Here is a 15,337-nt window from a genome sequence, read left to right as displayed (position 1 = left end):
GAAAAAATGTACTAAACATAAAAAAGTCAAGAAACAGAAACGCCATACTCCTTTCCCAAAGCCAAAAAAAGAACCCTTAGCTAAGTATTTCATTTCATTGTGATATCCGCAACCACAGCCCGGTGGTCACTCATGAAGAGGTTGTCGACATAGTTGGCGCGGACCTCGTACTTCTGCACCGTGTAGGGCGAGTTGGAGTTGGGACCGATCCAGACAAAGTCGATCCTGCCCCGGCCCTTACCCTGCTCAAAGGCAGTGTAGGTGAGCTCCTCTCCGCTGCGCTGAGCCGCCGTCGCGACGTCGTGCACGTCCTTGACGAAGTTCATGTCGGCCAGGGCCTTGGGGGCGTCTGAGCCGGCGACGGCGTTGAAGTCTCCGGTCAGCGACACGGGCAGATCTTCGCCCTGGGCCTTGAGCATGGCCTGGATCTGGGCCACGGCGACCTTGATCCCCGCGATGCGGGCCTCGGGCGACACGTTGTCGAGGTGTGTGTTTGCGTGCAGGAAGCGCTTCTTGGTCGAGATGTGCTCAAACACGGCCATGGTCACGATTCGGCTGCTACCCGCGCCGGCGGCCTTGCTGGGCTTGTCGGGGGTCTCGGTGAGCCACTTTGTCGCGCTCGTCACCACCTTCAAGTCCTTTGTGTTGTAGACGATGGGGCTGAACTCTCCCTCAGACTTGCCGTCCTCGCGACCAACCCCGACGTGGTCCCAGTCGGCTCCCATGCCCTTTTTGATGTCGGACAGCTGGGTGCTGAGCACCTCCTGCAACCCAAAGATGGCGGGCGCGCCGGAGGTGGCGGGCTTGGCGGCAATGTCGGCCATGGTCTTGACCAGGACCGGCTCGCGGTCGCTCCAGGGCTTCTCATCTTTCTCGCGCCTGGTCTTCCCGGCATCATACCGGATGTTGAAGGAAGTGACGCGGAGGGAGAGCGTCTTGGCCTGTCGGGGGATCAGCGCCCCGGCGTCGACGGCAGAGGCGGCGGCCAGAAGGAGGGTGATGACGTTTGTGGGAAGCATTTTGGCAGTTGTTGTTTGTGGATATAAGAAGGGAAAAAGAAAAAGACAAGGAAAGAATAAGTACAGAGAAACTGAAATCAAGACACACAAAGAAAACAAGGAAACAAAAGAAGAAAAGAAAAGAAGAAGAAAAAAAAAAGGAAAAGAGGGCAAGTTACTGCAAACCTCGACTGAATGACAGTGAGTGATGAGAAAGAAAAAGACCGGAAAATCTCCAAAGGAGAAGCTCGACAGATTTATAGTCATCTACATCTTGATATAGTAGCCCTACGGGGGCAAAAAGCTGATATGTTTACCCTTGGCCATACTAATTCGGTGGCCTGTCGAAGATCAAGGCGCAGCAGCTCATGGTAGGTAAGGTACCTAGGTATGCGGTAGGCTTTCGGTTTGCCTCAATTGCTGTTGACTCCTGCCAAGACAATTGTATACCCCGTCAGAGCTAGGTAGCTATTTTGGGTGCGATCTTGCATGAACTTGTACACCTTAATGGGGTAATAATAATGTGGGTAATGCCTGCGGCTTAACCGATCCCCCACGACCGGATTTTATAAGCCGCCAAAGCAATAACTTAAAAATAGGGCCACGTTATCCGGCACCCCCGATTCGATATTGAGCAGGCTTTTTTCAACCAGAGAGTGAATAAGTGGACTTGGTACCGCTATGACTTTACCAACGCCACTCAATTTTTAGTTCTAGCGGTTAGGGATTGAGTGTCGGTGGTTAGGGACTCAGGTTATCTACCAAGAATATGAACGAAAAAGTAGCGACACGTATATGAGAATGAATAGAACTGGGTGGAGCCAAAAATAAGGATGCCCATCGTTGAATCGGAGATGCCGGATAACGTAGCGCTAAAAATAATTCATCACGAGGGCATGAAATTGCACGAGTTTACAGCTTCTTGTATCTTTCTCCCCAGGATGATATATATTGCTTTATATGAATGAGTCTAGCATCCAGGTATATTTATGTACAACAAAGGTAATTGATAAAGTTACATGTGGGCAGCGCCCGGGATGGTGGTTGGTCTACGGGATCAGCAGCTAGGATTTGACCTCCCGGCGTTCCCCGGTGAAGATCCGTTCCAGTTCATTGTGAGCGAGTCGTGCAACTGCTTATAACAAATTTTCACTTGTAATGCAGTTACGCCTCGTTGATAAGCTGCTCAGCCGCACGCCTGGGCACAGAGCGGCGGCGGCGGCGGTTGCACTCGGTAGTCTTGGAGTCAGCAGCAGCCTGGACAGGAGTAGATTGCTGCGAAGAGGGCTTGACTTCCTTGATGCTCTTGGTGCCGCTGTTCTTGGTGTTGGAGGTAGAGCCAGAGCTGGAAGCAGCAGCAGCAGCAGCACCGCTACCGCCAGAAACAGTAATGGTCTTGTCACCACCGGCACCGTTGGCCGAACCGCGGATGGTACCACCGGGGATGACGTCAGGACCGGGAGAGACGTCGTAGCTGGTAGAGCGGCCCCAGACGCTAAAGTTGACGGCCGCATCGGTGGACTTGTAGATGCCGGGGATCTTGGCGCTGGTTCCGGGCATGCTGGTGGCAGTGTTGCCAGTCACCTCGATCTGCATGCAGGCGACGTAGAACTCGGCCTGGCCGTCGTGGGCGCCGTGGAGACCAATGTGCTCGCCGCGGAGCACGTACTGGCCGTTGGGGATGGATTCGGGGATGATGGCGTTGACGTTGTCCTCGCCCCAGCTGCACCAGGCGTCGGTGCGGAAGCTCTCGGCGCTTCCCTGCTTACAGACAAGACTCTGGTGGATCTTGTACCAGTCATCTCCCCTGTCGGTCTTTGCGTTGGAGACGGGCGACACGTAAACCTGGGCCGGGCCGGGGTGGAACATTCCGTCGGCCCCGAAGCCCTGCTTCATAGCAATCTTGTCGCCGGCCTTGACCTGGATGACATCCTTGGCGCCAACAGCACCCTTGTTGCAGGAGAAATCGGCGTCGTTGGGGGTGATGGATCCCGAGGGGGTCTGCTTGAACTTGATGGGCATGAAGCTGTTCTGGTGCTTGCGGATAGAAGCATTGTCTCCGCCGACCTGCTTGCCGTTGAGAATGGTCTTGTCCCAAGTGTAATGGGCACTGGTAAGCGAGGCCATGGCCACAAGGGCGGCGGTGATGGTTCCGGTGGTCTTCATCTTGGCGTTGGGGGTGAAAAAAAGTGATAGATATCTTTGAGATTGGATATCAAGTGTTTGGACAGCAAGCACGAGGACTCTCTTTGGAGCTTTTTGAAAGATAAAAAAAAAAGTTGTTGGAAGCGAAAAGAACGGACTTCAAGTCTGTGAGCAGTAATGCAAAATCGATGCCAGTCAAGACACGAATGTAAAGATTGTGAGATATACTTTGAAGAGAATGAAGAGAATGTAAAAAGCTGCGAAAGAGATACTCTGGGCTGAGCTGATCTACGGACCAAGACAAACGGATCTACGGGAGAGCAAAGTCGATATATATATATGAAATTCGGCATCTACTCCCGCAAGCGCGCGCTTGCACTTTTGGCAAGACGGCGCGAGATCGTCATCGCCATCGTGCCACAAGATGGGCTGAACGGCATCGTTGGCGGGCAGAAAAAATGGGTGGTCTGTTAATGCGACGCCGTTCGTAAGATTTAGGGGGTCACTGCTTTAACGCCAAGAAAGCTAGGAGAATTGTTCCTACAATCATTACTCCTTGATAGAAATTTTGACCGTCATCAGCGCCAAGATGTTGTCGACGCCAAGATGTAGTCTGCGGCCAAACTGACAGACAACAAGCAAGAAATACCGGGGCGGATAAAGGGGACGTGTGCAGGGTACGGTTATTTTTACCGTGTATCTGGTGCTGCTACCGCTACCTGACTTGGGAGGCTCATAATGGCCAAGAAAAACACTGATCCAAAAATACTTTTTCAAACCTACTAACCCTACATACCTTCCAAGCTACGAACAAGTCGTGCATACTTCACCAACTCATCAGAGTAAACTGTCCACAGGAAGCATGAAGTACATGGATTTTGTTTTCCTTTGATCCAAAATTTTACGAAAGTCGGCAACGTGCCCAAGGCAGCCTCAAAACACTGGACCACTGACCGAGAGATGGGGGGGTTTTTTTTTTTCCATTGCCACTATAGGTAAGGAGTAGACAGAATGATGGTAGCAGGGTTACTGAGGGTCAGGTGGAGATTCTCGAAGCGATCGTTATGAATGAACAAAAAGATTGGCGTTTCCTTTTGATTGATTGATGACTGCCCCATCTTCTCAAGTGTATCCACACAATTCCAGAATAAGTTATGGCTTCCTTGCATTTTTGGTTGCCGCACGCGCGGAATTGTTCTTTTTCTGTCTTTGAGGTTTAACCGAGAAATACGAAAATCGTTCGGCATCCAAAGGCCGATTGTCTCGTGTTGAGGCGCTTGACAGCAATGGGCAATCACAGTTCAACCATACTATTGATAGACGATGCGACCGGACGAAATGAGCCCCATTTTGCTGGGGACATGAAGCCATCGTCAAGCTCGCTTCCTGGTTTCGAATTTCAAACATGAGACGGTTACAATCCATGCAGGGACTAGCTGTGTTCAGGCTAGCGTGATCAAAGAATGAACTGCTCCGTGACGCTGGCCCAATGAAGTTAAACATAAGGGGCGTTTGAGAATTGGATGGGGCCAGGATAAGGGTCGTTGCAGGGCAGGGATTGAATGGGCTCCATGTTGCTTACAACGTGGGTACCAAAGAAAAAAAAACCAGTGAACCCGAAATCGCGTAGTACACAATCAAAATCTACATACAGTACACCCGACTCCCTGAATGAATCTGAATGCCAGGGCTCCTTGCAACTTGTTGGCCAATGGATAAAATCGGATTGAATAATAAATGGGACTAAGCACCAAGGGAGGTACAAATTGGCTTATCAAATCGTAAATGGTTACAGGGTAAGTTAAGTACCCTATAATACAGCCTTGTTTGGCAACTTGGGCAACATGGGAGGTACTAAATGGGGCTTTACAATTTGCGTGTATTTACAGTGTAAGTTCGAGTACCTATCCACAATCAGATTCATTCAGGGGGTCAGGTGTACAACCTATCTCTTGGCCGCATAATTAATTGACTTTGAGTTCGGTTGCAGAAAGGTGACAAACTAGTCTTGAAAAATCATTCCATATCTTGAAGGTTAAATTCGAGGTTAAACTTGCTTGTTTGGAGACCAAGATTACGAATCAATCGGGATTTAAATATCCATGATCGCTCGGCCTGTTTCTACCGTCTCTGTGGTTTTAATCCACTTGCTGGTCTATAGTACAGTACTGTGTAGCTTACCTTAGCTTATCCACGAAGCAGACAGGTAGGCCTTGTATTGTGCTATGAAGCTCTGCCACCCAATGTTACAAACATTGGAAAGGAGTATTACAAGGATGGGGTTTTCGGCTATAATGTCCGATCGACCGGAAGAGGGAACAGACACTCGGAAGACCAATCCAGATGGCAATTGAGCCGCAACCATGACAACAAGCTTATGGAATGGCACATGATCCTCCACATTCGGATTCACACTCTACCCTGCTCGCCTGCAAATCATAGCCCATCCATCAACAATGATTGTCTGGTTCGCGTATCATACCCACGCATGGTCTCGACGTGCCTAGGGGATGGTCGTCTCCATTGCGGCCGTCGGCTGTGCGGCCTCAGCCATGGAATAATTGACCACTTCGTCTTGGAAATCTATATAAAGCCGTTGATCTTGGCCCCTCAGAATTAACTTTTCGTCTCTTCTTCCCCCATCATTCCAAAGAATCAAGCCCGGTATTCCCACCTTCCTTCCTCGCAACCATCTGCAAATTTCAATTCTCTACCGCCGGTCGGTTTCCTATTATTACCAACTAAACACTCTTTTATTCTCCACTTTTTCGGTCTTTACCAAAAGAAAACCCACCAAAATCAGACAAAATGCAGTTCTCTCTCGCCACCGTCATCTTCGGCCTTGCCGCCTTTGCCGCCGCCACCCCGGCCGCCCCTGCCAGCGCGCTCTTGGCCCGCGCCGACACCGCCACTGGCACCTGCTGCTTTGCCAACAAGAGTCTGAAGCAGGACATCTGCACCAGCGAGACTGGCGCGGCTGGCAAGTGCGTGCCCGGAGGCAATGCTTGTAAGTACCTTACCTATCTGCACACATCTGATTTACATGCATGATTCTACCCCATGCCCTTAAGCATCCAACCACCTTCAACCGCAGGCATGTTACTGACTTGCAAATTTACAAATAAAATAGGCGGTAGCTCCCTCAGCTGTGTCGCCGATTCTAAGCTTGCCTGTGACGACACCATCAAGGAGCGCTCCGGCGTTCTCTGCCGTGCCATTGTCAACGGTGGCTTCCAGGACGGTGCCAGGGTTGTCAAGAGCCTTAAGGACGCCAAGGCCAACTAAACTATTCTACTTTTGTCTGATGTCGACCTTCCTCGGTCTGTCCTGGGGACAACCGATTTGACATGACACCGAGTTGTGGACGACTTAATTTAGTGTTCGTAGTTGGAATAGGGCGAGGAAGGAAGGATTACAAGCTTAATAATACCACCGCTTCGATTCACGTTCTTAATACCTTATTTTGAATCATCCGAGTGATTTGATATGTTCTAACCTTTGTCATATTATGCTTATGCTCATTTGTGTTTTTTTTCCATGGTTCGGACTGTAGTACCATTCCAGGGCAGGGTGTCTGCGCAGCCCCTCTGCCCCTGTTTGACAATGTATCATGTAACATCGGGTAATTGCCCGGAAATGTTAAGCAAGATAAAGCGTGTGAGGCACTGCATAACGAGTCATCTTGGCATCAAAGTGGCCTCCTAAAGCATGGATTGGCCTGCGGAGTTTGCTCTTCTGGAAGGAATTCAAGTCAGTTACGTTAGGTAGACTTCTGGCATGTATCGTTCGGTGTCATCGGAACTCCTCTTATTCTAAGCCATCAACCACGGTTACCCATCTAATACATAGTAAAGAATACATATGAGCCCCTTGTGAGAACAATAACCTTAAAGTAGGAGGAACTGAATTAGGCATAAAAAAAAAATCCACGAACGATGCAAACGAATCCTTGTGCCCTGGTCGTGATACTGCCACGTGCAGTTCCTAATATGCTGCATCCTTATTACAAATGCCATTACCTATTCTTCACTAACTTACCTAACTTTTCGCGAGAACCATCGAGTACCTGATTTATACTATTTTTCCCACCTTAAAACTACTACCAAAATCGGCAAAACTAACAAGGCCCACACCACTGTACACTGCATGTACAGACTGATGAATTTACCCATACCACCAGAGTACCTTAGTTGTAGGGTTCTCCTTGCTGTATCGTACAAGGTTATTTGCGCTACACATGACTAAATTCAATTGAATCCAGGCTTCCGGCTGTTTGATCTCCTATGTACTACTTGTATACTCGTTACCCGTCCCGCAGTGGTGTCCAGTTTGCTGTCTCAGCATCACCTTTTAATGCAATATTTTCTCTCGAATCTTCTCTTCAGTACGCTGTGATTATTAGGAGCATTTTCGAAAAAGAAAAAGAAAAAAAAAACAAGGATATCAGCATCGACAATTTGTGGTCGACCAGATTTTTATCTGATAGACGCCGCCGAGTCAATCCGTTGCCGATGCGAAAATAATCTACATTACTGTAAACAAATAGGTTTGTTTGGTACGGTACCCCAGGTAAATAGCTGATCAATTCGTGAGCATCGCAACCCGTGCTCCGCACGATTTGCTGCACCCCGCACCCGTTCCGAAAATCCAACCCTCCGCATTCTTAGACTTCTTGGCCTCTTGCCCGTTGCCATCGGATTACCCTTTCTGCACATCCGAGAATAAACGGATCATCTGGTCCTTGGGGAACCAATGTACCTACTGGTAGAGCAATCGCGCATGTTGAGCACATAGTATGGTGCTACTACTAACTAGCTCATGGTGATGAAGCTGTTTCGCCACCAAGCTATTGACCGATGTCTGCAGCTCTCAAACCCTTTTTGCTGGTTTATTCTGTTTGAAGGTACGTCTCTGACCGTGCGACCTCGTCTGCTTTTTACTGGCACAAAATGCGACGGACTTCTTCTTCGGCGAGTTACGACATAACCACCAAATAAACTTCAAATTGACCAAGGAAAAGCCGAGAGACAATAAAACCCCTCAAAATTCGTTTTGATGCACACCGGGAATTTCCCCTCCCGGCGCGTATTCTATTCGTTGCTGCAATCCGAATTTCGGAGGGCTGAATGCGCTTTTTCTGCAGAGTTGGGGAGAGAACATATAGCTGGTCACCCCAACAGAAAAAGTTAAATATTCTCAGAAAGTTAAACTTGTGTTCCTTCATTCACCGATATCGCTTCACCGAACCTCGTTCTTTTTTTGTGTTCCCTTGATAGACCTAGAGGCGTGTAGGTCGTGACTTTCATCCATCCATTGTTGCACTTACAAATTTCACGGCAAGGGTTATAACAAGCCGTCATCCGAAGTCATGTCTCCATCCAAAGTAATAAAATTCCCCGCCGACAACCGCATCGAGCCAGGCTCGACCGACTACGCGGCGGCTCAGTTCCCAACCATCAAAAACACCACGGTGGACGTCGACGCCGCAGCAGATGAGATAGTCGACGCCTTCAACAAGGCCCTCGACGCCGGGGACGCCAACGCCGTAGCTGGCCTGTTCCTCCCGGATGGCGCCAGCCACGGCTACTGGCGCGACCACCTGTGCCTGACGTGGGTCATGCGCACTCTCAAGGGCCGCGGGCAGATCGCCGGCTTCCTGGCCAACGAGATTGCCCACGACGGCGGGGACGTGAGGCTACCCAAGAGGATCACGGTCGACAGGAGCAGCGGCTTCAGGTCGCCCACGTTGACGGCCTTTGAGGCCTCGGGGACGCACAAGTGCATCGGCTTTCACGTCGAGGTCGAAGCGCAGCACGGCAAGGGCCGTGGTTTGGCTCGTCTCGCCGAGGGTGAGGATGGTAAGCTCTACATCGCCACGCTGTTCACTTCGCTGGTCGAGATCGAAGGCCACCCGGAGCTGGTCAGGGGTCGAAGGGTAAAGGGTGTCGAGCACAATGGGACCCATGACGAGCCGAACTGGAGGGAGAGGCGGGAGGCTGCTGCACGGTTTGAAGACCAAGAACCTACAGTCCTCATTGTTGGTAAGTGCAATAATTTTGGCTCTAGAAATAGCATTTATCATGAGATGAAGAGGGACTTGACTTATGTGACAAAAAAAAAAAAAAAACACTAGGTGCCGGACAAGGTGGCCTCTCCGTCGCAGCACGACTACAAATGCAAGGGATACCCACCCTGGTCATCGACCGCAATCCTCGCGTGGGTGACTCATGGCGAACCCGCTACCATCATCTCGTCCTACACGACCCGGTTTGGTACGACCACATGCCGTACATACCATTCCCAGAGCACTGGCCCGTCTTCACCCCCAAGGACAAGATTGCAGACTTCTTTGAGTCATACGTCAGTCTCCTCGAACTCAACGTGTGGACGGGCACGAGCCTGACCTACTCGAGTTGGGACGAGGAGAAGAGGGAATGGACGGTGAAATTGGAGAGGGCCGGCGAGACTAGGACGGTCCGGCCGAGGCACATCATCCAGGCTACCGGCCACTCGGGAAAGAAGAACTTCCCGCAGATCAAGGGCATGGACGCCTTTAAGGGCGCGCGACTCTGCCACTCATCAGAGTTCCCAGGGGCAACCCCCAACTCGGCCGGGAAGCGTGCCATCGTGGTCGGGTCGTGCAACTCGGGCCACGATATCGCGCAGGACTTTTACCGCAAGGGATACGACGTGACCATGGTGCAGCGGTCGTCGACATGCGTCGTCGGGTCCAATGCCATTGTGAACATCGGCCTGGCCGGTCTATACGAGGAAGGCGGACCCCCGACCGAGGATGCGGACATCGTGTTGTACTCCTACCCGTTTGAGCAGTTCAAAGCGGCACAGCGGCCCGTCACGGCGCTGCAGAACGAGGCGGACCGCGAGATCCTTGAGGCGCTGGAGCGGGTCGGCTTCAAGGTCGACATGGGCCCCGACGCGTGCGGTCTTTTTATCAAGTACTTCCAGCGCGGTGGGGGCTACTACATAGACGTCGGGGCGAGCCAGCTCGTCGCCGACGGCAAGATCAAGATCAAACAGGGCTGCGAGATCAGCGAGGTTCAGGCCGACGGGCTTCTATTCGCCGACGGGCAGAAGCTCGAGGCCGACGAGATCGTCTTTGCCACCGGCTACTTGAACATGAGGGGCGAGGCCAGGGCAATCTTTGGCGACGCCCTGGCGGACCGCGTGAACGACGTCTGGGGTTTCGACGACAAGGGCGAGCACAGGACCATCTGGAGCAGGAGTGGACATCCTGGGTTTTGGTTCATGGGCGGCAACCTCGCTCTCTGTCGGTACTTTTCGAGGATCCTGGCCCTGCAGATCAAGGCTGCGGAGCTGGGACTGAACAAGCTATGAATGAAATGGTAGGGGTTTTAGTTTTCATGTTCTACAGTATATCCAGCGAATAACAGTAGCTTCATTCAAGCACAATATATCCAACCAATTTTGCTGCCCACTCGAGTTGTACCGAGTATGCGGGTGCAAGGCAGAAGCAAGTTTTCAGTAACCAGTGATCAAAATGCACAACAGAATGCGTATAAAACAGTACACGTGCCTCCAAGACCTCTAAAAGCATGAAAGCGATGATCCCAGACGCAGCAACAACGTTTCATATGCGCCGTTGTCATGCACTCAACTTTCACCTGATTTCTTTTCGGCTTAGTATGCTGTGGAATTCAATTCAAAGGTCTCTGATCTACCCTTGAACCACGGCCTAATTGGAAATCTACATAGCTAGTCAAAACTTAGTAAGGACCCTGGGTACGGGTATTTGCTGGTATTGTATCGCCAACCAATAAATAAGACACTACAATGGAGATGCTGGCTGGAAGTTAGTTGTCCTGCTGTTGTCGATATCATGCATAAATAACTACTGTTTAGTCTTGCCTTCTCCAAGGATGCAAGAATGGGTGACACATCAAATGATGAATGTGGGTGCGAATCGGTAAAAATGCCCTAGTGCTTGGCCGGTGGAATGTTCTTTTTACGTATTGAAAACTAGATTTCGAACTAGATTGGTGAGACAGTCACGAACTCACTAGGTTTAAGCCAACCAAGGTCTCGTATACCAGATGGGAAACTCATTCTCAAGCTTTCGAAGCCGCGAATAGCCGCCAGTCAGCAAGGTACATGGATTTTCTCAGGACTTTGGTGCTGTGACAAGATTGCGGAGTAATTCCATCCTAGTCTAGTACCACTGATTAGCAGGTATGCTGATGATACGTGTTAAAGTGTACTCCAATCCAGCTTCATACTCTCCGGAAGCCCAATGTCATTGGAAGGGCGTGAAAACATGGAGGGCGTGCAGGCCTGTGGAGACTAGGCTCCATGATGTTGATGATAATGATCATGATGTGGGGAAAACGATGCGATTCGAAGGACTAACTACACTACTACGTAACTCTAGAGCTTTTGTGTGTCAAGAGATGTGTTTGCCTCCGGAAAAAAATTGCATTGGGTTTGAAACAACTATGATAGAGTACATAGGCAAGGTCTTAAGGCTATGAGTCCGAAAACTGGAATAATATCAAGAACTCACCGTCACGGTCTGAAAGGGAATGTCAAATGGATCGATTTGGCATCGAGCTTCGGACTCAGGTGGGGTGCGGGGATTCCTATGCTTGCCTGACTCGTTCTAGTTCTAAGTTCTAGTACCCCGCGCCATTGAGCTAGAAGGAGCAGGGGTCGGGTCTCACCATGTGCCCACTGATTACCTCACTGTTTGATTCTTTAAATGGCAACTCCGATACCTATACCGTATTGTACCTGTCTACCAGTAGTACCACCCATTCCACGGCAGTTAATCTGTTGATTGCCGACAATATTTCTCTTATAATTCAGTGCCCCCCCCTGACGAAGAAGTGACATTGTCGAATTCAGAATATCTATTTTCTTGCTATTTTTTTTTTCTCTCTCTGGAAAACGCCCAGACCTTTCGACACCAATTACCGAGGTCGACCGGCACTCCGGTACCGTCTCCAAGCCAAGCCACGTTAGCTTGGACTGGGTTTCCTTCAAACCCCCAAAAAGCTGTTCCGGTTCCAACTCAAATATCCCACCAAAACCACCCAGAATACAGCTTGGCGTAGACCTTTTTTTTTACAGGGAGACTCACTCAACCTCCCCACTTCAACCGGCGTTGCCTGTCTACCCCAGTGACTACTCAACACTGGGATCTTATTTCCGCGATACGTGACGGAATCTCTGTAGTGCTTTGCAGGGTTGCAGCCAATCTGCCCCTCACATCTCCAAACATTCCTGTATCGGAGATCGGCGACAGGACCCCTCAAAACCCAAGTTATATTCCAGTTTTACACCCGTACAGAAGACCTTCCCGATTTTGAGACAGCCGACGCGTCTGCTGCTTATTGCAGCCATCCAAGTTTGCCCGACATGTACACAACATCATTTGCCTTCTTCGAGGCGCTATGGGAAGCCGGCGTCACGCATTGCTTCGTCAACCTCGGTTCCGACCATCCGAGTATCATTGAGGCGATGGTCAAGGGCACACGGGAAAAGAAGGGCCAATTTCCAAGAATCATAACATGTCCAAACGAGGTAAGCCTCCCCACAACCATGAGTGTCTTTTTTTGTTGAACAGCAGAAAAACGACGGACTTGGCTAACCTGATGTGAAATCACACAGATGGTCGCCATGTCCATGGCGGACGGCTACGCCCGCCTAACGAACCAACCCCAGTGCGTCATTGTCCACGTAGATGTCGGCACCCAGGGCCTTGGGGCAGCCGTGCACAACGCATCAACAGGACGGGCGCCAGTACTTGTCTTTGCGGGTCTTTCACCATTCACGATCGAGGGCGAGATGCGCGGTTCCCGTACCGAGTTCATCCACTGGATCCAGGACGTGCCTGACCAGAAGCAGATCGTGAGCCAGTACTGCCGCTATAGTGCGGAGCTCAAGACTGGCAAGAATGTGAAACAGATGGTGGCCAGGGCCCTACAGTTTGCAACCAGCCAGCCTCAGGGACCCGTGTACCTGTACGGTGCGAGAGAGGTGATGGAGGAGGAAATCAAGCCGTATGAATTGGATAAGAAGCTTGCCGAGCCGGTTGAGCTCGGCGCACTGCCGGCCAAGGCAGTGCAAAAGATTTCCGAGGCTCTCGGTGGTGCGAAGCAGCCTATCCTCATCGTGGGCTATGCTGCACGTAACCAGGAGGTTCCTGCTGCCCTCGTCGAGCTCGCAGATACCGTGCCCGCTCTACAGATCGTTGACACCTCGGGCAGCGAGATGAGCTTCCCGGCGAATCACCCGGCCTGGCTGGGTCTGAAGTACGGCGTCGCCCCCGAGATCGAATCGGCCGACGTCATCATCCTTCTAGATGTCGACGTTCCTTGGATCCCGACGCAATGCAAGCCGCGTGCCGACGCTCGCGTGTTCCACATTGACTCGGATACGCTCAAGCAGATGATGCCGGTGTTTTACGTCTCTGCCGAGGCGCGATACAGGGCATGTAGTCTAACGGTCGTGCAGCAGCTCGCCGCGCACCTGAAGGCGAACAAGGCGCTGATCACGAGCAAGACGGAGGCCGCCGCCCGAGAGAGCAGCCACAGCAAGCTGCTGGCCGCCATTGAAGCGCGCTGCAAACCGCACGACGATGGTACCTTCGGTGCGGGCTATGTATGCCGCAAGGTGAGGGCATCGGTGCCCGAGGACGCCATTTTCGCCGTGGAGGCAGTGACCAACACGTTATTTACACACGATGCTCTGCAACCCATCCTACCCGGCTCGTGGTACAACTGCGGAGGCGGTGGCCTCGGGTGGTCCGGTGGCGCCGCGTTGGGAATAAAGCTCGCTACCGATACCATCCACGGCGGCAAGGGCAAGGGAAAGTTTGTGTGCCAGATTGTCGCCGACGGGACGTTCCTTTTCAGCGTCCCCTCCAGCGTGCACTGGATCGGCAAGCGATATGGCATCCCGGTGTTGACCATCATCTTGAACAATGCTGGTCAGTAGCCTTTAGGGCCTATGTTTCAATCGAAAAAATGTTACCGTTGTGATCGTTACTAACATGCGCGTGCAATCGCAGGCTGGCACGCACCCAAGAGGTCCCTCCTCCTGGTTCACCCCGACGGCGAAGGATCGACGGCGACGCACGAGGAGCTCAACATTTCTTTTGACCCAGTGCCAGACTACTCTGGAATCGCCAAGGCCGCAGCTGACGGCGACTTGTTTGCGGCGAGGGTGGACAAGGCGGCCGACTTTGAGGCCAAGCTGGCCGAGGCGATCAAGGTGGTCAATGGTGGCATGTCGGCAGTGCTGGACTGCAAGGTCGTCCCTGGAAGCTAAACGTATTACCAGCTTTGTTGATAGGCAGTCGTGCCTCTTTCTTTCCTTTTGGGTATAGACTGTTCTAGACTTGTGCTTGCTCATCTAATTATGTGTGCTTGGCTGCGGGCAGCAAACGCAGTCCGTACCCGAGAATCGTACGAGCAGATTAGATGGAATAAGAGCTGATTTCGAGTCGACTGATTTGTGATGCAAAACAGTTCCACTAACATGATGTAGATGGTATGCATGAGGTAGCTACTTGTGAGAGCACATATTATGGTATTTTCGGGCATGGTATTGCTAGAATTGTAACCGGGAGAAATTGCCAGACTGGGTCCGAGAGACCCCTGAATGCTGAAAAGAATCAATCTACAGGGAAGTGGATTTTTACCCTGCTGCACATTCCATTGAATCCCGTTGGTGGGACGCGTGGCTGCGAAAGAAAGTCTGGACGAACATAACTCTGAACGACACATGCCGGAAACAGGCGTATTATAGTCTACTTCTAGCTCTAGACCTAGTCTAGTCTAGTCGTTCAAACTTGGGACCAACCATAACCTCTTGATTGATATCGTTGTAACTATGTAATCTAGCCTTTGCTGTGGATATGTTTAATGACCAAAACTCTCTAGTTCTAGGCTTTGATGCACAGACAATTTACGGCAAATCCTGCCACCCCATTTGGGTTAGAAATTGGGCATCTACTCATCATTATCGTACGTACGGATACAATTAAATCTCGGGATTTTTTCTTGTGCCCCGTATCTTGATACGTTCATACGAATTTGACTGACGAGAACGTCGCCACCCCAACCGATTCCCAGAGAATGTCAACACTTTGAACATATCGAGATTAAGTGATCATCATTACTCTGAAGCAGCTTGGCTCTGCACCTTGACCATCT

The 15,337-nt window shown here is 50.9% G+C and overlaps 5 protein-coding genes across 5 annotated transcripts; 3 read left to right on the top strand and 2 right to left on the bottom strand.

The window, feature by feature from the left end:
- Window positions 1–89: 89 nt before the first annotated feature.
- Window positions 90–1,019, bottom strand: PgNI_02087 (uncharacterized protein; the record flags this gene model as incomplete). The annotated part of the gene is made up of 1 exon (XM_031122155.1): window positions 90–1,019. One exon carries the CDS (start codon window positions 1,017–1,019, stop codon window positions 90–92), a length of 930 nt encoding a protein of 309 aa, XP_030986644.1.
- Window positions 1,020–2,162: 1,143 nt separating this feature from the next.
- On the bottom strand, window positions 2,163–3,164 carry PgNI_02086 (uncharacterized protein; the record flags this gene model as incomplete). The annotated part of the gene is made up of 1 exon (XM_031122154.1): window positions 2,163–3,164. One exon carries the CDS (start codon window positions 3,162–3,164, stop codon window positions 2,163–2,165), a length of 1,002 nt encoding a protein of 333 aa, XP_030986645.1.
- A 2,436-nt stretch (window positions 3,165–5,600) lies between these two features.
- Window positions 5,601–6,590, top strand: PgNI_02085 (uncharacterized protein). The gene is made up of 2 exons (XM_031122153.1): window positions 5,601–6,150; window positions 6,274–6,590. Exons 1-2 carry the CDS (start codon window positions 5,952–5,954, stop codon window positions 6,426–6,428), a joined length of 354 nt encoding a protein of 117 aa, XP_030986642.1. The 5' UTR covers window positions 5,601–5,951; the 3' UTR covers window positions 6,429–6,590.
- A 1,762-nt stretch (window positions 6,591–8,352) lies between these two features.
- PgNI_02084 (uncharacterized protein) lies at window positions 8,353–10,622 on the top strand. Its single transcript, XM_031122152.1, has 2 exons — window positions 8,353–9,184; window positions 9,277–10,622. The coding sequence occupies exons 1-2, from the start codon at window positions 8,512–8,514 to the stop codon at window positions 10,497–10,499; spliced, it is 1,896 nt and encodes a 631-aa protein (XP_030986643.1). The 5' UTR covers window positions 8,353–8,511; the 3' UTR covers window positions 10,500–10,622.
- Window positions 10,623–11,948: 1,326 nt separating this feature from the next.
- On the top strand, window positions 11,949–14,625 carry PgNI_02083 (uncharacterized protein). The gene is made up of 3 exons (XM_031122151.1): window positions 11,949–12,701; window positions 12,789–14,109; window positions 14,191–14,625. Exons 1-3 carry the CDS (start codon window positions 12,537–12,539, stop codon window positions 14,448–14,450), a joined length of 1,746 nt encoding a protein of 581 aa, XP_030986648.1. The 5' UTR covers window positions 11,949–12,536; the 3' UTR covers window positions 14,451–14,625.
- The last annotated feature ends 712 nt before the right edge of the window (window positions 14,626–15,337 follow it).

This window comes from Pyricularia grisea (genome assembly GCF_004355905.1).
Source record: "Pyricularia grisea strain NI907 chromosome Unknown Pyricularia_grisea_NI907_Scaffold_1, whole genome shotgun sequence".
Classification (NCBI taxonomy): Eukaryota; Fungi; Ascomycota; class Sordariomycetes; order Magnaporthales; family Pyriculariaceae; genus Pyricularia; species Pyricularia grisea.
This window is presented reverse-complemented; position numbering and strand designations above follow the sequence as displayed.

What these genes read in the sequence shown, in the direction of transcription:
- PgNI_02083 (XM_031122151.1), top strand. Translation starts at nt 12,537, where the DNA reads ATGTACACAACATCATTTGCCTTCTTCGAGGCGCTATGGGAAGCCGGC. An exon ending in TCATAACATGTCCAAACGAG is followed by an intron (nt 12,702 to 12,788) that starts GTAAGCCTCCCC and finishes GAAATCACACAG; the next exon opens with ATGGTCGCCATGTCCATGGC. An exon ending in CATCATCTTGAACAATGCTG is followed by an intron (nt 14,110 to 14,190) that starts GTCAGTAGCCTT and finishes GTGCAATCGCAG; the next exon opens with GCTGGCACGCACCCAAGAGG.
- PgNI_02084 (XM_031122152.1), top strand. Translation starts at nt 8,512, where the DNA reads ATGTCTCCATCCAAAGTAATAAAATTCCCCGCCGACAACCGCATCGAG. An exon ending in ACCTACAGTCCTCATTGTTG is followed by an intron (nt 9,185 to 9,276) that starts GTAAGTGCAATA and finishes AAAAAACACTAG; the next exon opens with GTGCCGGACAAGGTGGCCTC.
- PgNI_02085 (XM_031122153.1), top strand. Translation starts at nt 5,952, where the DNA reads ATGCAGTTCTCTCTCGCCACCGTCATCTTCGGCCTTGCCGCCTTTGCC. An exon ending in CGTGCCCGGAGGCAATGCTT is followed by an intron (nt 6,151 to 6,273) that starts GTAAGTACCTTA and finishes CAAATAAAATAG; the next exon opens with GCGGTAGCTCCCTCAGCTGT.